Source organism: Aspergillus candidus, assembly GCF_002847045.1.
Source record: "Aspergillus candidus strain CBS 102.13 unplaced genomic scaffold BDW47scaffold_63, whole genome shotgun sequence".
NCBI lineage: Eukaryota > Fungi > Ascomycota > Eurotiomycetes > Eurotiales > Aspergillaceae > Aspergillus > Aspergillus candidus.
In genome coordinates, this window is record NW_020194068.1 from 67,617 (window position 1) to 87,336 (window position 19,720).

The following is a 19,720-nucleotide window of genomic DNA, read 5'->3' on the forward strand; positions in this document are numbered from 1 at the left end:
ATCTTTTTTTTCGATGGGACGGCTGTTTGTTCCGTTTGTCCTGTTTGTCTCCGCCGATCCCCGCGGGTCCGTGCATCCAGCCGCATCTGACGCGACAACCGCCCACGTGAGTCGGCTTTCCGTCATTCCTCCATATCTCTCCATGTCGTTGATCTTCATCGTCTCTATCAGTTGCTGGACTGCTCCATACGGATTTTGAATCATGCCGTAACGGTCTTTGAGTGTCAATCCTTGAGTGGAGCCGCGCCATGGGGCGACAGGCGTATTTGAACAGGCTGGCTTTGGTAGGCTTCAACCCTCCACTCCGAATCTCCACACTCTCCTATCTATACTCGGCTCGCCCATCGTGGACGTGTGTCGGTCTGTTAGACGTCCACTCGTTTCGATCGTACTGTGGGAATATCGGATAGTTACTCGCATGTACTGGATCTCGTGTCCGCCGCGCATTCATCGCTAATGACAGAAACTGGGTCCATGAGCTAACCGATCTCAAGGGCCGATCGCCCTATGAAGCCCCGGAGCGCCCAGAAGGGTCGACAGTGAGGACGACGTACCGCACGGACTCCGGAATTCACGCGGATGACTATGTTCAACATTACGATGACCGGGGCCATCCGGTCAATCCAGAGTCCAAGTCATTTGGGCGAGAGCTTCGGAGAGCCAAAAATGACATTCTTTCAACGATGGGGATTGTCGTCAGCGAGGATGCAAAGGCCAGTGGGCCTAGTGAACAGCAGAAGGTCGACATGATAGCCGCGGAGAATGACTATGGTCTGGTCATGGCGACATTGGACCAAGTGTCAGTCTTTCTGGGGTCGTGGTGGACCTCGTCTCTCGCCGGCCGCATACAGGTGAGCCTTGCTTGCAGTCTCGAATATTTGCAACAAAACACAAAGGCTAATCGCATCGCTGTTGTAGACTTTTCGGAGTTATACACATGAGCCACTCATGAACATACTCCGGCGTGAGCGAGCGTCCGTGGGTATCGTGGGCTTCTACTTCGCTGGCATTCCGGCCTGGGCAATCTCGACATGCTTATCCATCTGCCGACACCATCCGCTCGAGCGCTTCATTTCGTCCTTGCAAAATCGCTTCCCTGGTGATGACATATGGTCGAAGATGGTGCGATCGTCTTTCACCTTCCTACATTCTGCGTATGGAACCTGAAGTCTTTCAAGTGACCCCGTGTACTTATTTATACCTTGCTCTAGGACCCGAGGCACGCTCCTTATAATGGCGATCCAGACGTACATGTACTCTCTCCTACAATCGCTTCACCTTGTCCATCCCTACGCGCTGCCAGGACTCCATTTTCTCATCCCATTTGGAGAATTCGCCCCCATGCAATTTCCCTCCTTGCCAACCGACTTCTCGCCGACATCGCTGGCCAGCTTTGCTCTGCATCTCGTCAAGACCCCGTCCTTCCTGGTGTATCTCTATGTGTACCTTCGACCTGTCATAGAGATACGGCTCTATCGTCTGATCCGTCGCCGACTGCCCAAGCCGACTCTGGCGGACGAGCTCTCCATCAAGGTGGCCTTCGACAATGATCTTATTGATTGGATGGTGCCAACGCTTGGGCGCCGATCCGAAGAAGAAAACCGTCGCAACTCACTCACACTTTTGGAAGATGTCATGTATGAGATCAGCTTCCTGAAAGACTGGGCGCTGTCGTGGGTGGGCTTCAAGTCCCAGCGAACAATACGTGCGCTGGAACAGGCAGCAGACGCCCGCCATAGACAGCTGTCAGAGTCTTTGCCGCCGAATATTGAACAACTGCGGAACGAGCTCCAGGCTACAGTTCATCGGGCAGAGCAGTCGACGCCTCCACAGCATCAACTCCCAGAACTCGCAGCCATACGCACTAGTTCGCCACAGACCCCAGCCACTGTTCAATCACCGGATTCAGGGGTCGACTTCGGCGGGAGCCGCGTTCTTCCGCATGAAGAGGATAGAATCTCCCATTCCCCTGCGGAGATGAGCGCCGAGGATTTCACCGGCATGCCTCCTCTAGATCGGACAAGAGCCGCACCCCCTACGGCGGGCCAGTCTTCCACTTCGGCAAACGAACCGGAAACAAGACCGGGGAATGGTCACAACACGGACACTCGGCGCCATTCCCGCTCTAACACGCTGTTCTCCCGACCGTCCTCCCCGGAAACCTCGTCTCCGACCTCGCCCCGCGTTCGAGCGTCGCTCATCCATCAGAACTCCGATGTGATTACCATGCAACTCGAGTTGCTCGGAAGCCGCAACCTGCAGAACCACGGTCAACTGAACCCCAGGACCGGTAATCAGATTGAACAACTCACATCCGAGGGGGAACCGGCAGACCGGCGGTCAATCTCCGAGTTCTTAGATACTCTGCTGTCAAACCAAGGGCAAAATCTCAGCACGATCGTCAACTCTGACACCCTAGACAGCGATGGGCTTTCAAACCTGACTCCGGGGCTGTCTCCTACTCCTGGAGACATCGCGCCTACGCCTGCAGTTGAGGCCGAAGACCAACCACAAATAGCAAACACGGAGCCCCCGACTGGGGATCTCCATCTCGGAGAGTCCATCCTGGACCCTTCCAACATCCTACCCGATAGCGTTGAAGAGCCAATCCAAGATGATACGCAGGAACCACCCCCCGACATCGTGCAAACCCTCGAAAACGATTTCGACTCGGAACTGATGCAAGGCATATCAGATACAGCCGTCAGGGAAGCGCCAATGACAACAACAACCGGCTCAGCTTCAGCAGCCCACCGGGTGACCATTCTCTCCTCTCACCCCGTCGACTCTCTAGCTTCCCACCTCGCATCCATGATAACCACTGTCCTCTTCCTCCCCCTCGAATCCTTATACCTTCGATCTCTGGCATCGTCCTACCTGTCTTCTACGGGCGTGCCAGCTACTCAGCTCGCGAATGTCCGCGGCCTGGGTATGTGGGGTGGCGGTGGTCCTCGGACTGACAAACTGACATACCTGGGCAAGATGACTCTGATGCTCGGCATCCAAGCAGCTGTCAATGCCAGTGTCTGGGGAATTATATCCGGTTCGGCCATTAAGATTGGGAGGAAATTCTGCGGGTGGGGGACTTTGTGAATAGACAGGTAGTAGTCATCGAATTGGGCGGTCATATACATTAATGTTTACATCGGATTTATGCCCCGTAGCTAAAATTCCCATATGACGACCTGGTCCATAGTAAAGAAAATCAGCGCGAGAACCTTTTCTAATCGATCCACTCTTCGTACATGGGAGATACTTAGTCAAGAACCGCCCCCCAAAAAGCGAATGAAAGAAAAACAGGGCAAAAGAAAAACCAAAGAATCAGTCGAATCATCATCGTAACTCTAATTATACAAAACTCCATGCTACATTTCAATACACGGTGTAGATGACAAAGTTATCTGAGAATGCCCTACATTCCACCGCATCCACTCATACATTCAGAAGCTCACTTCGCAGCGGCCTTCCCAGGCCGATTGGACATCCCAGGGACCCGTCGGCGCTCCCAAACCATGAGGTAACCCTCACGGGTGAACAGCGTTTCGCTCTCCGCGCGCTTTACAAACAGATCCTGAATCTCCAACCACTCTGCACCGCGCTGGTCGCCCTTGCCCTCGCCCTGGTGGCGCGCGCTCTCCGCGGAGATAGCCTTGTCGTGGAGTTGGACGAGCCAGGAAACTTTCTCGTTGCCCGCGCCTGCGCCTGTCGAGGCGGCGCCCGAGGCGGCGTTGACGCCCTTGCCTGCTGCGTCTTCAGTGGCGCCGGGTGCGGCGACGGCCGGGTCGAGGATGATATTGGCGACGAGGTCGTACATGATCGGTTCGCCTGGGGGCCAGACGTTCGGGTTCGGCTCCACGTAGGGGGACATGTCTAGATTGTTGGGGGAGGGGAAGGTGACGATTGTGGGGTTTCGTTCGGAGACAAAGCGGTTTTTGCTGAAGCGCTTGATGTGGAAGAGGAGGTAGGGGGGTAGAGGGTGTAGGAGGCGGTGGCGCACTCGGTCGGAGAGTTTCTCGGAGGCGCTGATTCCATTGTACTTGTTTAGCAGGGTGGTCAGGGGGACCTGGGGGATGATGGATTCTCGGTTGGAGGATTGGAAGAGGGGCGTTGGGGGGAGGTCCAGCGTGAGGATCAGAAAGGGGGTGGTCTGGCTCTTGATGTCGCCGGACTCGGTGAAGACCAGACGGGCGTTTTGGGTATCGGAATGGGCGGTGATCGCCTGGCTTTCGATCCGAAGGTGACCTTGGAAGGCGGCCTGGACCACACTTGTAGGCGTCTTCGACGGTTTCTTGGAGCCCCCGAGGGAAAGGTGCAGGTTATTCAAGAACCAGGACATGAACTCGACGGGATCCGACTGCTGAGTGAGCGTGAAACGCTTCGAGGACCGGAGAGCGATCTCTTGCAGCAACTCGTGCGGTGAGACGTGAGACCGGAATGCCTTGGGATTCCATAGCTTGCGCACCAGCGTACTAAAGCGGAGCGCCAGTTGCGGTGTCCCTAGAGCGGGAAACTCATGTAAAAGGAAGTAGTTGCGAATGGGGAGGACGTGGGCCAGCAGCTGGACCACTACGTTCAAGTAATCGTTGGCTTTGATATTGTTCATACCCACGAAACCTAGAGAGCAACCCGGTCAATCCCAGCTACCATGAGGAAAAGAGAGAGGGAAACCTTACCTGGTCTGTAGCGATTGCCTGCGAGATCGAACGAGTCGTGGGCCTCTTTGTCCAGTTTCGAGACGTAGTCCTTGCCGTAGTGGGGGTCGACAACATATTTAATATCATCCAAACTCTTATTCTTAACCTCGTACCCCTCCGGGAGAACGAAAACTTTCTTGGATCCCATGTTGATGAAGACATGGTGCCCAATGTCCAGGGCGTGGAAGTAGGCGTGCGACTTGGGGCCTCTGCCTTGAAAGTATTTCCCGCAGACAAGACACGCGTACACGTTGATGTTGGACAGACTGATCGAGCAAAGTTTTTCGAAGTCAAAATCGAGCACGCCGCGATTGATCGTATCGAGGTACAAATCCCCGTAGCCTTCCATGGGTGCGTTCTGGCGTTTCGGCGCCGCGATCGCTGGTCGGTCGTCGTCCTCATCCGATAGCCCAGCCCCGTCATCCCGGGCCCCTTCTTCTAGTTCTTCTGCTTCTTGATCCGCCGCTGCGAGTATATCGTTTCCATTCCGCTCATCTTGCTCCCACTGGTGGGCGTTGGCCCGGCGTAACGGGAGAGCTTCTCGGCGCGCATCGTCGCCTTCGGGGACATCGTCTTCTACCCGGGGCTTTTTCGAAACGGGAGAACCTACTGGAGGTTCTTCTTCAAGTGACGCATCTGCTGGTCGTTTCGACATGATAACTGGTCGGGGATGATCGCGGGCAGCGTAGTGGTCGGGGATGCGGCGAGTCCGTGAAGGTGAAAGTCGCGATGGGAGAGGCGGAGGGATGCAAACCCGTCAAACACCCGCCGCAGACAGCGTCATCGCCTCATCCACTACTCTACTCGCTCCATATTACGAGTACGACTACAAGTGTCACCACCACTGGATCAGGCTTCTTGGAAGAATCATCCCTATTGAATCTCTTTTGGATTCATTGAATCGGGACGAGACACTACTTGCCGATCAGCATCGTGGGGAAGAACTAGCATGCAACCGATCGTCTGAAAACCAAGTCCCGTTGAAACCGAAAACAAAAGACAAACAGTGGTATGATACAACCCCTCATTAAGCGCTCTTGACAATACGATCGTTATCGAAATCTAATTCCTTCACACCGTCCTTGGTCACCACTTTCACCAAAACCTGAGGGCAACCGTTAGTCCATCATTCAATGTAGGGATGTGAGCGTCAGGAATATCATACCCCCTTGTAGTCAATTGGAAGTCTGCGCTTCAGTTCATCCGTGCACATCTCGAGGAGCTTCATGCCTTGCTCGAGGTTGATGTCAGGGTGATGATGTTTGTCGAGGGTCGATAAACAGTAGTATCTACAATCCCCGTTTAGCATTCTCCGGCGCCAGATGGTGGTCTTGTTGGGAGCAAGCTTACTGGGCATAACCGTGAGCGGCATATGGTACCGGAGCCAGCGAAGCCAGATAGTCGACCCAGTACAGATGAGGCTCCTGCGAGATGGGGTCCACCCCGCCGAGCAACAGGTTCACCGTGTAGGGACTCCGAGATCGCAAGCTCCGGGCCAGCTCGCTTCGCACAAAGTTGGAGACCGCAACCGGGCCCAGTTCGGTATCGTTTCGCATCGTGTATAGTTGGATGTTCGCTTGGATGTAGTCCGCAAATTGCACTGTTCCAGACCGCTGTTAGTCATTGTGTCTCGATGTCTTGATGTCTTGACAGTGCCTCTACGGACCTGTGTCTCCCGCCTCTCCCGAGTACGCCATCAGCGTGTTCTTGTTCAGCTGTCGTGTCTTATCATCCGTCGCTTTCAGAATTGTCGGGCCTCTCATGGCAGCCTTAGACGCTGCCAGAAGGACAAAGTCCTTGCCAGTGATGCCGAGAAGGACCTCCCTGCAGGCAGTCCGTTAGCGGGTTCCATCGACTATCAAGGGTCCCCAGACACTCACATATCTGCAGTGATAGAAAGCGAAAGGTCGGTACAAGACAAGAAACAGGAGTAATGGAGTGGAGGGCGATGATGGGACAGAGAAGTGGGTGGGATTGACAGCGACAAGAAGGTGAGGAGCTCGAAGATGACGAACACGCGCGGAGCTTTGACTGCCTGAAGCTTAGCTGCCTGAGGCGGAGAGCTGCCCTCGCTGAGTCAGCCATGGATGAGCAGTCACTAACCGGAATAGGTTAGAGCGTGTTCTGGCTGTCCGCCTGCACGGTCCACCCGGCAGAAAAAAAGTATCGAGCAGAAGATTGTTGCGGGTCTGCATCATTATCGTCCGGCTTCAATTCTTTGGAGATCTCCTTCGGTTCCCCCCTTCTTCATATTTGATTTCTCCAATCGATATACTACTGGGTATCGATAGTCTCAACCGGGAGATGTCGTCGTTTTTCACTTTGCCCGCATCCCAGCGGAAGCGGAAGAGAGAGGATCGCGTTGGAGCCCCCGCCACGAAGAAGCGAGGAGTGGATGCCAAAAAAGATGCCGGTGGCAAAGGAAGCAAAAAGTCGAGAGAGCGCGAAGAGTCCATCTCGGGGAGCGATATCGACGAGGATGGGAGCATAGCGTCCGGCGTCTCGGAGGAGGAAAGCGACGCGGAATCGGACGAGGGAGAAACGGTCGCGGATCGGAGGTTGAAGCTGGCAGAGAGATACCTGGACAATGTGCGAGACGAGGTGGATGATTACGGCTTTGATGCGGCAGAGATTGATCGGGATTTGATCGCGGAACGGTTGAAGGAGGATGTGGTATGTGCTGCGCGGAGACCTCGATTTTTCTTGACCCAGGATCAGTCACAGCTGACCAGCAATAGGACGAATTCAAAGGACGGGTCTACCGTCAGATCGCCTCGGACCTGGCCTTCTCGAACGCCTCCAGCTCGTTTTTCCGGGCCGACACCCAAACGACTACGTCTGTTGCCGTCCACGCGCCCTACGTCTACACTGTCTCCAAGGACCGAACCTTGATCAAATGGGAACTGGCGAAGCCGAACCCGACGTCAACAGCCAATGGTCAGGATATGAAGTCGAAACGCCCGCCCAGACCGCAGCGGACAAAGCCGAAACAGGTCCGCTTCACGCGTGGACTGCAAAAGGTGGCCGAAAGCAGGGGAGAGCACGGCCACACCAAGAGCATCCTGTCGGTGGCGGTCTCGCCATCGGGAAAGTTTGTGGCTACTGGTGGAAAAGACGGGAAATTGATCATCTGGGACGCCGCGACGCTGACGCCGACGAAGACCTTCACGCAACACCGTGATGCTGTCTGTGGGCTCGCGTTCGCCCGGAATATCTCCACCATGAGCTCCGGAGAGCAATTATTCACGGGATCGTTCGACCGGACAATCAAAACGTGGTCCCTGAGCTCGGCCGGTCATGCCTACCTGGAGACGCTATTCGGCCATCAGGACCATGTCGTCTCCGTGGGCGCGATGGCGCTGGACCAGTGCGTCAGCGTTGGGGGGCGTGATCGCACGACGAGGTTGTGGAAAGTATTGGAAGAGTCGCAATTGATCTTCCGTGGAGGTTCCAATAAGGACGCATACAAGGAGAACAACACGGACTGCGTGGCCCCGTTGCCCCCCAGCCACTTCGTGACCGGTTCGGATAACGGGTCCATCTGCCTCTGGAGCATGTACAAGAAGAAGCCGCTCTACACCGTCCATCTTGCCCACGGACTCGATCCCATCCCCCCCCTGGACGAGCTCTCCCCGGAGGTTGACCCAGAGACAGCGGCCAGCAACTCCCGTCACCTCCGACAGACGCCGCGCTGGATCACCGCCCTGGCCACTGTCCCAGGCACGGACATCGTTTTGAGCGGCAGCTGGGACGGTTTCATCCGCGCGTGGAAGGTATCAGAGGACAAGCGAACGCTCCACGCACTCGGTCCCGTCGGCGCGCCGGCCTCCGACGACCCATCCGCCCAGCTCAACCAGACCCTCGCCTCGGACACTCCCTCCGGCGACGCGGACCGCATGGCCGTGGACGCGAGCCAGGCCGGGGAACCCGAGCCCTTGATCAAGGGCGTCGTCAACGACATCGCCGTCTTCGAGCGCCGTCTCGACACCGCCAAACCCAACGACTCATCGAACGGGTCCAAGCCCAAGTCCAAGTCCTCGGAGCCCGAGCCCGAGCCCGAGCCTCGCGGTCTCTGCATCGTGGCAGCAGTGGGCAAGGAGCACCGACTAGGCCGCTGGTCGTGCTTCGCAAACAACTACAACCAAGGACCAGCAGCCGAGGGCCGCAACGGAGCCATCGTGTTCGAAGTGCCCATGCTATCCCAACTACCTAATCGACGCGAGGCGTAATCACCTCGCTTGGTCGGGAGGGACATGCAACGAACAAACGAATGGTTTGTGACGCGGCGTCTGTAATTCATCATCCATCCATCCGTCCCTCCTTCACTTAACTACCTACCTTACCTATCTTACATTACAACTGTATCTTATTCCCGGGGTCCGGTGGGTGGGGGGTTCTTTGCATATTGCTTTGACGATATAAAAGAGAAAAAAACAAAAGTTCTGGCATCAGACGGATTGCTTTACACAGTGCGACTTTTCTTTCTTTTTTCTTGTCCTATTCTCTTTCTATTTGGTGCTTTGTTTCAGCCTGTCCCTGTATATATTTCTGCATTTTCCCAATTCAAATACTTAACTGTGACTGTGGAGACGTCTTAGCTAGTGATGTAGGTTGTGTTTCAGCAGGAAGCTGTAAGTTGTCTATCGACTGGGCTCTTTTACTCCTGCGATTTGTTTGAGGATAGGGTATTACGACGTTTATAGATAGATGGCCAGCACCACGACGCTATTATGGGCGACTGGACTGGTTCTCAAATCACTAAGTAGCTAGAGGTACCCCCCGGAATAGATAATCTAGGTACGACTGATTCCATAGCTGGATTGGTAGTACATGCATCCCAGTGTGATCGCAATAAAGCAAAAAAAGTAATGGCTCCGTGGTCAAACGAGGAACAGGCAAGACCCTCGACCAATGAAAAAAAAAGGCAAAGCAGAATTTACACCGTGGACGGTTAGGGGGTATTATATTGTGTGACACCAGTGTTGTCCTTCCTCAATCAAGGGAAACGGTTATTCTCTGCCTGCCTTGAGCCAACATCGACATAGCAGTAAGACACATCAAGAGGTTCCATTGAAAATGGTGAGCCATGACGGAGGACCTTGTGCTTGGCCAGTCTGGGCCGTCGGGGTGGATATCATAAGGATTTGGTAGTATTCGCTAATAGAACTGGAGAAGAAATAAAGGTCGTCCACTTCATGTCACTGAAAACTGAACGTGAAGCATCAGCAGCGATTGCCCCTGCCCCGCGCCCTCCGCGTTGGCCCAACCGGGCCTTCGTCCGAGTCGTCCTCTAAACTAATCGCGTCGTTAACAGACGATCCGGTCGAATGTGAAGGTTGAGGCCGACGGTTCTGTCGGAGAATCGAATCCAAGAACGAGTCAGCCGCGAGGTGGGCGCTGGGCCTACGCGGGGAGCTGGAGGGGATATGGATCGTCGGTACTCGCCGACGTCGAATCGCACCGGTAGCGGGGCGAATAGGTTGTTCTTCCTCGTCTTCGTCATCCTCTTCGCTTTCTAATTCACTCAAGCCGCCATATGTATCTGCCACGGAGCCCTCGGTGCCGCTGTGGGGGTCATCGTGGTGATCTTGCGTGCTGCGGTCAGGACCTCCAACGACTGTCGACCGATCCGACCCGGTGCCGTAGTCGTCGAAGTGTTCGTCGTCGTCAATGAACGAATCCATGTCGGTGTCATCCTCATCCGAATCATCTTCGCTGTCCTGAATGGCGGAAGACGCCGAATCACCGGGCCAGTGATGGTGATGGTTCTCGGGTATGTATCCAAAGGGTGCGGGGCGATGCGACACAATGGGGTGGTGTTGACTCCTGTGTAAGCCATACAGCTGGTGAGGGATGTCGAAAGACAACGCTTCCACGGGGATTCCGTCATACAGCCCGTTCCACGCGAAATCATCCATTTCGCCAAAGCCGTCCTCCAGTTCGTCGTCCATGTAGTCGGTCATCTCCGAATTCAGCTCCGAATCGCTCAGGTAATCGCTCACATCCGACACAGAGTCGTCATTCTGGCGATATCCACATTGCTCGCAAGCCGAATCCTCCTCGAGTTCCCACGAACAGACAGGACATCGCATGACATTGTCTTCAAGATCCACGATGGGCTGTGCCGATGGCCTCCCCCTGTTAAATGTGCCCCGAAACAGCCCACCTTCCCGCGGATGTGCATTCTTCTTGTCCACCTCCACTCGATCTGCTTCTGCTCGTTGGTTGTTGCCGTGTTCGGCGGTGGTCTCGCCCTTTTCTAGTAATTCCGGTCGGCTCGTGAACAGCTGAACGACTGCGCGGACCTATGTAATATTCGAGTTAGAAAACCCTTTCTTCATAGAGAGGTATCAGGAAGAGCGAACCAAGTAAGCAGGTGCCGGCTGCGATTTCACGGGAGACCGGCAATCGGGGCATGTTTTGTTAGACCTCCCGGTCCCAAACCATGAGGTTAAACACTATTGGATGGATCAGCCATGGTTCAAGATCGTTTTCGGGGACCGTATAGGACTGACGCTGTAACAGAATGTATGCCCACAGGCAAGGGTGAAGGGTTCGTAGAGTGGTCGGATACAGATGCCACACTGTATAAGGGATCGGATATCGTCGATATGGCCCTGTAAAGTCTGAGAGAGCTAGGTACCATACCATCTTAGCATCATCTTCACGCGTGACAAGTTCAGGACCAACTCACTCCCGAGGCGTCATGCTCCGGCCCAACGGCAGCCTTTCCAGCGGTGGCGCCATTCGCGCCAGCGGCGGGCCTCGACATTTGCGCAGAATGATTGGATGGATTCAGAGGGCGATATCGAATACGTAGAAGAGTGAAAGCCGGTAGTTCCAAGCAAGATACGATAGTAGAAGTCTTGTCTTATACTGTGGTGAACGAGATGAGTCGACTTCCTTCAAGGAAACGCGACAGAGGTCGGCATGACGCGAGCGGCTCGAGGCCAATTCCGAAGGGGGTGGGGGTGAAGACGTTTCAACAAGATACTTCACCCAAAGAGCACTCCAACAACTGATCACAAGTGAAGGGAAACAGTCAGGTCACGTATATGTCTAGAAGTGAATATCCGCAAGAAAACTCCAGCGGTCCGATGAAGCAAGTAAGAATAGACGAGTGAGCAATGAAGCAATAATGGGCGCTCCATCGATCGACAAGGCGGCGCGCGGTGGGTCCCGGCAAAAAAATTAGTAGTCAAACCAGACAAACATGGTCAGGTACGAATACTTTGCCTGCCTTATTTCCTTTTTTGGTGTACTTTCTATAGCTGGGAAATAACCTGGGAGATATCAAATACTGCGATCCAATCTTCTCTGGAAATTGACTGTCGTACAGGAAGATATTGTCCAAAGTATCAAACAATAATACACGTGGATATATAGGATCAATAGGATAAGAATGAGTATGCATCTGACTCAGCAATGCTTGATCGCCGAGTCTCCACGCCAAGCCTGGCGGAATCTCCTCATCCCGGAGTCGCATCGAATGCCTTCATGGTCACTCTCACGGTCCTCCTTCGTTTGCGATTTAGCCACAAAAATCACTCTCGCTGACGTGTTACTGTCAGTTTTATAGAACATGTCATCTCAATCCACTCAGAATCCATCTTCCCAGCCCGAACAGGGCGGTTCCTGGGACAAGACGGAAAGGAAGTTCTCCAAGTAAGCGCCTCGGCCACTCTACCTTGATTGTTAGCGCCTGGCTTTGATACGGGTGGAGAAATCAATCAGTTGATTCATCTCTTGATTTGCTGATATTTCTTCTATTTCTTTTTCTCAATTTTATACTTTTCTTTTCCCCGCAGGGTACAGTATCCAAGCTAATATACTCTCTCTCCATAGTAAATCTGCAAGCGAATACTATGATCCATGCCAGGACTTTGCAGATCGGAGTCTCAAATGTATGAAGCGCAATGCTTTTGATCGTGAGATGTGCCACGATTACTTTCAGTGAGTCTTTCCCCCTTTATTTGGTCGAAGAGCCCTCGTCGTAGCCAGGACTTTACTACAAACATACTGTATCTGTCTTCGTGGCTTATACCCAGATACGGGACTATGCTTTGTGTCTCGTTATGAATTGGGCTAATTGGAGAACGCAGGGCCTATCGGGATTGTAAAAAGAATTGGGTAGGTGTCCACTAGGCTATCTTGCCTGTCTACCCTCGACGGGATCCCGCATGCACCTGGCCGCATACCTTGTCCCAGGCAAATTCACCGGCAGTTCTGACATTCCAGCAGATGACCCAAAAGAAGTTTTCTTAAGAACCCATCCCAGGCTTTGTAAAGCATCACGCCGGCATTGGTTCGCTACCACCATTTTCGCCTAGTCTTCATGGATCAGTCGTGGGGTTGGGTGAGAGGGACAGGCAATCATTTCACCCTCTAGTAGCTACAGTCTTCAAAGTCTTTTCGATCTCCCACCCCCTTGTGAACTTGGGTAGATAGCATGGCCCAGCTGGCGTCATCCCTGGGCATATGGGCCGACTACTTACGAGGGAATGATTCACTGGGTGACCAATGGGCTTACCATTGTCGGTATCCGGCGTTATCTTGGTTTTTTATGAACTTCTCTCCAACATTAGCGGTTATTATCTTTCTGTATGCGTTGTCCCGGTTGGAACTATCAGTAACTACGAAGACATCGCTTCACCATTTGTACTTTATATATCCTGTCTTATTACGTCTACCATGCCATTGCATGATGGTATCTCGTCATGTCGAACCTGTCTGTAGCTGGAACCTTGTAGAATACAAGTCTGTTCTTATTTCTATCAATACTATTGACAGATTCGTCCAAATATCTCCAAAGTTTGCTACGACCGATCTCTGCTATCAAGGACTAACTATATGTGCCTGACTGACATCAGCGGGGTTTCCTCACCGCCTTCCGTTTCTGTACTCTCCGCGGAACAAAATCCCCAGTGCAGCGAACAATGATCGATCCAACTTTCCCTCCCCTCCTGGTCTCGTTCTTTGGTCAGATCAACTCTATCCTCATCCGCAGTGGGTCGTACTTTGCTGTGCAGTGTGCTAAACGCAGACTTTGTTTATAGTAAAATTGGACCAGTTCCCAAGAACCGTGCCCCGTGTCATTCAACTGGGATTGCGGTCCCCTCTTCCCCGCCATGTCCACCAGTGACGCCGTGTTTCACCGGCGCAACAAACAGATCCAGGATGCCATTGATGGGCAAAACCTAAAGCAGGCCCTGCAGCTGATTGAAAAGCGCGTGAAAAAGGGAGAAAATACAAGATTCCTCAATGTACGTCCCATATTGCCTAGACTTAAAACTTGCAGGCGAAGGTAGATCTGGATTTCTGACATTGGTTCTTGATATGATCTTCTAGGTCTGGAAAGCGCATATCCTCTTTCGCCATGCCGACGAAGCTCATCACCAGCGTGGTGTCACGGAGACCCTTAACCTGTGCAAGGCCGAGCCCCCAGCCACCGACCTCGACACTCTTGACATCCTAAACGAGACGCTGCAGTTGATGGGTGACCAGCCGGATACCGTGAAGGCTCTCTGGGAGAAGGCGTCCAAGGCGAAGCCCAAGGACCTGGACTTACAAATGAGATGGTTCAACCTCTCCTTTGAAAATGATGACTGGAAATCTGCGCAAAAGGTCTGCATATTGCCGCTTTCTGGCCTCTTCTAGTTAACATTGGCTTCTCCCAGAGCTAACCGGGCTGCATTACAACAATGACAGGCGGCCATGACCCTCCAGAACAACTTCCCGAAGAACAGGAAATATCATATCTGGGCGATCTTCCTCAGTTATCTGGTTGCCACGGACGCAGCAAGCTCGGAGATGGACCGCAAGCTTTTCGGAACGTTGGCTTATCGCATGGTTTCTAAAGCTGCCGACAGCGTCCCTGCCGATCCGGTATGTGTCTTTTGCTCACTGATACTTCCCCGTCTCTGCAAATTTGCACATCACCTTTATCTCCATCTTTCTCTTGATCACCCATTTCGACAACAATTTGACTGGATGTGATCATAATAATGACTTTTCGTGTACAGAAAGAACTGCTCAGTCCTCCCAGAGCTATCCAAACTCCGGAGGAACTCTTGCTGTTAGTCAAGATTTTTGAGCACCAAGGATGCTACGGCGAGGTCGTAAAAATCCTGGACAGCGAGAACCTGGGCCTCGACTCGCGGGTCGTTCAGAACGAGTGGTCTTTTGTAGGCACGAAGCTTTTCAACCTGGAAAAGGCGCAGATGTGGACCGAGGCTCTGGCCTATACAAGAAGCCTGCTTGCTATTCCCACCAACGAATCTGAGCGCAAAGCCCTTCAGGAACGTGACGACTGGGCAGTCTGGCAGATCCTCATTGCTGCAGCACGGAACATCAACACAAAAGAGTTCGTTGCTAAACTGAAAGTGGTGGCCACGAAGAAGCTGACCCATATTGTAGGACCACTGCAGAGACGCAGAAATTTCTTGATGAATTTATCCAATCGGAACCTAAATCACGTAATGCCCAGCTGGCTCGTCTCGATTTCACTCATTCCGAGTTCACGTCCGGGAACTTGAAGCCCGAGGATCTGCTATCGGCTTGCCAGACATATTTTGACAACAACAAGAACAAGCTTTATTGCTTCGGTGATCTAGTCACGTATCTTTCCGCGTTGGACAAAGATTATGTATCGCAGTTTGTAGCACATGCATCATCTACGGCGCAGAAGAATGCGAGTGCGGTAAGCTCAGAGAATCCTATCTTTCTCCGATCAGAGCTAACGTCCTTCAGCAAAATGCGGCGACCAACAATGTTGCTACAATCAATGCCCTCAAACTCGAGTATTGCTTCCAGCTTTCAGCGGACGAGAGTAATGCAACGAAAGAAAAGGTCGAAGATTTCGTCTCGCGCTGCTTGGAGAACTACGGCTCATACGAACGCCCAGCCCCCAGCGATGGCCAGACAACCATTGAGAGTCAACCCACCGACGATTTGTGTCTCCTAGCTGCCATGGGCCTGGTTCGCTTTAGCGGGGCGTGGATCCCGGGCAACAAAGAGCAGGTCCCAGATACCATTCTTATTCGTGCCGCGGCGATTTTGGACCGCCTGCTTGCCGATTCGCCGCACAATTATCACGCATTACTGCTTCTTGTGCGGATCTATCTTCGCCTGGGGGCTGGATCTCTTGCCTTGAAGACCTTTAGCAAGCTTTCGGTCAAACAAGTCCAGTTTGAAACCGTGGCCCACAATCTCTTTACTCGACTCGCGACGATTCATCCACACTCGGCACCCCCTATTGAGGGGGCAGAGTATAAGGATTTCAACCCTCAGTCTGCCTTCAATCAGGCCCTCTATTTCTATCGGACCGCGGACGTCACCTCGTCCAGGAACCGCTCGAATGGACTTGACTACGGCAGCTATGTGAACGTTGAAGGCACCATCGCACTTCAAAAACGCCTGAAGCAGAGCATCTGTCGCCGGATGTACGCCCTGGACGTGAGGCGTATGCAACGGTTGGTCGGTGGAGATCCGACTGGCAAATATGACGATTTAGGTCAGTCATGCCCACCGCTTGTGCAAGCAGAATATTGGAATTTGTGCTCACTTGCTTTTTTATCCTGCAGCACGAGACGCGTCCCATTTGGTTGATGAGCGAGCCTTTGACGCTTTCATGAACTGCGAGGCGCCAGGCCAGTCCACTCTTGAGGAGCGAGTACGACTGGGACCTCTGCCCAAGGTAGGTCTCCCTCTTTCACGCACGAATATGGAGCTGCAGCTAAGACAATGAATTCCAGGAACGATGGGTCAAGTCCAGCAGGGCGATTGACCAGCTGTTTGGTCTTCTCCGATCTCTGGCTGCGCAGAAGCCAGTGTCGCCCGAGATCGACGTGCCCAGTCTTGATGAACTGATTGGGGGAGACGCCACGTCTGAGATGACCACTCCAGAGATTGAAGGTGCCAAGGTCAGCCTGAATCTTCTGAAGGTGACTTCGTATATTGCAGGGTCGAAGTCCGTCAGCTCTGCTCATGTGGAAAGTGCCCTGGCTGAGGTGGAGGAATGGCTGAATGCTCAAGTCAAGGAGCTTGCAATGGACGACAACAAAATCTCCCCGGTCCTTTCGAGGACGGCCATCACTCTCGAGTCCGGCACTCCCTCGGCTCCATCGTGGAACTACTTCCACTATAGTTTCGTCGCCCTCGAATTGCTCAAGGCCATTTCGGCGGTTTGCACTGTTGCGCTGAGGAAAGGCTCCAAGGCGCCCAAGGTGCCAAAAGACCAGATGCAACGCCTGGAGAATTCGGTGCGCCAAGTCCACGAGGGCATCCGGTCGAACGCCCGTGTGCTGAAATCTCAGTCTGGTCTTCTCGGATCCCTCGTCGACTTGATTACGACCGGCCCCAGCAGCAGCCCAGACAGTCAGCCGCTCCAGGCTGCGCTGAACAAGACGCTTGACACGGCGGCGTTGGAGATCTTCTGTGGGGATCTATTGGAAAGCTGGGAGGAAGGCTTGGATGGGTTGTTGAAGGTGGCGCTGTGAATACAGAATCGGATATCAATAAGTTTATGATATTTAGCGCATGCATCAGCACATGAATACTTGAGATCATTAGGCATGTCTATCATGCCACAGGAACACTAGCACAGCAATCCAAAAGACTTAGATATGCCAGTTGGCATGGAAAATTCTCCGCCAAATCGTTTCTTTCCATTCCTCTCTTCATCTATAGATCTTCCCACCATCAACCACCAACAAGCTACTTCTCTGACTCCTCTATGCCCTTTTTTCCGATTCCCAAATCTGCTAACCCTTGACAATAGAACGTACCTTCTGACACGTTGTCCAAGGCAAGGTTGATGAATATCTCTCATGTTCGCACGAGGTTGAGGTCTGGAATGCCAATCGGCGGCTGCAAGGGCGGGCTCATCCCTTCATCCCCTTGCCCTGTCTTCAAAGTGGCCTTCCAATTGATTGGCTGATGGCGCTGATCATCGTTTGATCACCATTCATGAGACAAACCCGTAGGCTCGGGTGGTATTGGCAGGGTTACAATGTCCATGCAGTCCCGAGCTCCTTGCTCCTCGCTCACTTCCTCGACAAGGGAGACACGAGACCGAACAAAGAGACGAAGCTTCGATGCAGTCCATGTTTTTGATGGGTGCTTCTTCGCGTGGAGACCCTGGAGATCCTCCTGAGAAGGGTGGACCTCCCTTGCTTCTGGGTTTGAGATCGAGAAAGTTCTTGCCGCCACTCCGCTTGTGTGTCATTACTTGGTGACATTCAATGGTCTATATTGAGACCAAATCTGCATTGTCGATCTCTTTAGACTGCTGCCTGGAGCTGAGGTATTTCACACTGTCTTCCAGGGGCATGATAATCAATGGTTTCCCTTGGGGGTTTCTCCGCTACTGAGCCCTAAGGCTGAGATTCTCAGATCTAAGTGTTTCATGCTGCTAATACAGCCGTTGAATCGTTTTCTCTTGTCAGATTCCCATTTAACCCCGTGCCCATGGACCTCCAACACTAGTCTGTTCCATGAACGCCCCTGTTCTCGCCAGCCGGGCTGACGTTGGGTCTCCCGAGTCGAGTTTGATCTACGGCTATCAAAATGCTCCGCGTCAGTGGGATATCGTCACCCAGGCTGTATGCCTGGCCATCAGCACCTTCTGCGTCTGGATGCGGATTTACACCAAATTTATGTTCACCAGAACTCCGGGGTGGGAAGACTGTATGTGGGCCTAGGCGCTTGGTTGAAGATCATCGTGCTGACCCCGGCACAGACACTTGCTTTTTAGCCTGGGTATGTATGCTTGTATTTGCACCATTTCTTAGTTAAGGTACATCGTCTCATCAGTTGATGATATAGCTGGGACTCCTCGGCTATACAGTCATTACCCTCGAAGCCGACAAGTATGGCAATGGGATACATCAACAGAAAGTAGCTGCACCCGATCTACCCATGTTTTTCAAAGTGAGCACCACATCGGATTTTGACAATTCTTACCGCATACTAAATAGATATAGCTAGCAAATGTGTCGCAAATTGTATATGGCCCGCTCATATTCATCACCAAATTGTCCATCCTGCTACTGTACCGCCGGGTATTCGCGCCATTAGTCAAGCGCAAGACCCTGGTTTTCATCCAGCTTACCATCTGGCTGAACTTCGCCTTCTACCTAGCACTGACTCTGGTGAAGATCTTTGAATGCACGCCGAGATCGAAGATCTGGCGTAAAGATACACCGGGGCACTGCGTCAACGTCAAGCTACAGATGATAGCGACGTCAACCATCAACATGATCTCGAATTTGTCTATCCTCCTTCTGCCTGTTTTCTACATACGGCGACTGCAGTCGAGCCTTTTCCAGAATATGATAAGCACGGCTGTCGCATTTGCTGTAGGGATTTTGTAAGATTCCCTTTGAAATTCCTGCCCTCTTGATCTACCGGTTCTAATTAGTTGTAATAGTGCATGCGTTTGCAGTATCATACGTCTGGAAGTTAGTATACGGAATGAGACCACCAATGACTGGACCCACGATTGGTTTCCAGGGTTCCTGTGGACGTACGACCTTCTCTATCTTCTCCTCTTTCTTCTTCTCGCTTCAATATCGGTTGGGCTAACCTATCTGTGCAGGTCCGCGGAGGTCACATCCGGGATCATCGCCAGCTGCCTACCCACCATGTCTATCCTCCTCCAAAGGCTCACCCGTGGAGCACAAGTCCCCGTCTCTGTCCCTATTTGCGGCAACCGTAGTCCCAGCAGTGCCATGGAGACAACCATCCATAACACCCCTCCGTTGGGGCCTTCCCCGCCGGTGAAGGTTGCTGAGGCAACCCCCCAAAGAAGCTGGGAAATGGGAGACCTTGAGCGCGGTGGCAACTCGGACCATCCGTGTATCTTCCAGGGGAATAGCTATACCATGAGTGAGGCCCGAGCCGAGGGGGCACCGGCGAAGAGAAGACGTGAAGGCAATCAAGAGGGGATTCTGAAGATCGTCGAGGTAGATGTGGAGTCGGGACCAGGTCGATAAGAGCTGCTTAGTGTACATATTATAATCAGTGTT

The 19,720-nt window shown here is 52.9% G+C and overlaps 8 protein-coding genes across 8 annotated transcripts; 5 read left to right on the top strand and 3 right to left on the bottom strand.

Annotated features, from left to right (window-relative positions):
• The first annotated feature begins 153 nt into the window (after positions 1 to 153).
• On the top strand, positions 154 to 3,174 carry BDW47DRAFT_112257 (uncharacterized protein). The gene is made up of 4 exons (XM_024814133.1): positions 154 to 284; positions 495 to 851; positions 919 to 1,154; positions 1,212 to 3,174. Exons 1-4 carry the CDS (start codon positions 249 to 251, stop codon positions 3,091 to 3,093), a joined length of 2,511 nt encoding a protein of 836 aa, XP_024668432.1. The 5' UTR covers positions 154 to 248; the 3' UTR covers positions 3,094 to 3,174.
• A 274-nt stretch (positions 3,175 to 3,448) lies between these two features.
• BDW47DRAFT_129056 (ubiquitin carboxyl-terminal hydrolase family protein) lies at positions 3,449 to 5,349 on the bottom strand (the record flags this gene model as incomplete). The annotated part of the gene is made up of 2 exons (XM_024816938.1): positions 3,449 to 4,614; positions 4,674 to 5,349. The coding sequence occupies 2 exons, from the start codon at positions 5,347 to 5,349 to the stop codon at positions 3,449 to 3,451; spliced, it is 1,842 nt and encodes a 613-aa protein (XP_024668433.1).
• A 231-nt stretch (positions 5,350 to 5,580) lies between these two features.
• On the bottom strand, positions 5,581 to 6,705 carry pre1 (proteasome core particle subunit beta 4). The gene is made up of 5 exons (XM_024814134.1): positions 6,575 to 6,705; positions 6,361 to 6,518; positions 6,045 to 6,294; positions 5,860 to 5,983; positions 5,581 to 5,799 (listed from the first exon to the last, which is right to left on the bottom strand). Coding segments are annotated over exons 1-5 (612 nt in total). The 5' UTR covers positions 6,577 to 6,705; the 3' UTR covers positions 5,581 to 5,721.
• A 293-nt stretch (positions 6,706 to 6,998) lies between these two features.
• On the top strand, positions 6,999 to 8,923 carry BDW47DRAFT_120377 (ribosomal RNA-processing protein RRP9; the record flags this gene model as incomplete). Its single annotated transcript, XM_024815478.1, has 2 exons — positions 6,999 to 7,367; positions 7,433 to 8,923. 2 exons carry the CDS (start codon positions 6,999 to 7,001, stop codon positions 8,921 to 8,923), a joined length of 1,860 nt encoding a protein of 619 aa, XP_024668435.1.
• Positions 8,924 to 9,399: 476 nt separating this feature from the next.
• Positions 9,400 to 11,591, bottom strand: BDW47DRAFT_77956 (uncharacterized protein). Its single transcript, XM_024819834.1, has 4 exons — positions 11,389 to 11,591; positions 11,210 to 11,329; positions 11,060 to 11,152; positions 9,400 to 10,999 (listed from the first exon to the last, which is right to left on the bottom strand). The coding sequence occupies exons 1-4, from the start codon at positions 11,464 to 11,466 to the stop codon at positions 9,917 to 9,919; spliced, it is 1,374 nt and encodes a 457-aa protein (XP_024668436.1). The 5' UTR covers positions 11,467 to 11,591; the 3' UTR covers positions 9,400 to 9,916.
• A 594-nt stretch (positions 11,592 to 12,185) lies between these two features.
• BDW47DRAFT_112266 (uncharacterized protein) lies at positions 12,186 to 13,405 on the top strand. The gene is made up of 4 exons (XM_024814135.1): positions 12,186 to 12,359; positions 12,540 to 12,647; positions 12,797 to 12,824; positions 12,936 to 13,405. The coding sequence occupies exons 1-4, from the start codon at positions 12,277 to 12,279 to the stop codon at positions 12,957 to 12,959; spliced, it is 243 nt and encodes an 80-aa protein (XP_024668437.1). The 5' UTR covers positions 12,186 to 12,276; the 3' UTR covers positions 12,960 to 13,405.
• A 266-nt stretch (positions 13,406 to 13,671) lies between these two features.
• Positions 13,672 to 17,337, top strand: BDW47DRAFT_112268 (MDM20/NAA25 family protein). Its single transcript, XM_024814136.1, has 8 exons — positions 13,672 to 13,957; positions 14,043 to 14,318; positions 14,403 to 14,579; positions 14,717 to 15,057; positions 15,111 to 15,393; positions 15,444 to 16,206; positions 16,277 to 16,389; positions 16,448 to 17,337. Exons 1-8 carry the CDS (start codon positions 13,823 to 13,825, stop codon positions 17,189 to 17,191), a joined length of 2,832 nt encoding a protein of 943 aa, XP_024668438.1. The 5' UTR covers positions 13,672 to 13,822; the 3' UTR covers positions 17,192 to 17,337.
• Positions 17,338 to 18,187: 850 nt separating this feature from the next.
• BDW47DRAFT_120380 (uncharacterized protein) lies at positions 18,188 to 19,687 on the top strand (the record flags this gene model as incomplete). The annotated part of the gene is made up of 4 exons (XM_024815479.1): positions 18,188 to 18,380; positions 18,541 to 18,623; positions 18,677 to 19,062; positions 19,123 to 19,687. 4 exons carry the CDS (start codon positions 18,188 to 18,190, stop codon positions 19,685 to 19,687), a joined length of 1,227 nt encoding a protein of 408 aa, XP_024668439.1.
• Between the last annotated feature and the right edge of the window lie 33 nt (positions 19,688 to 19,720).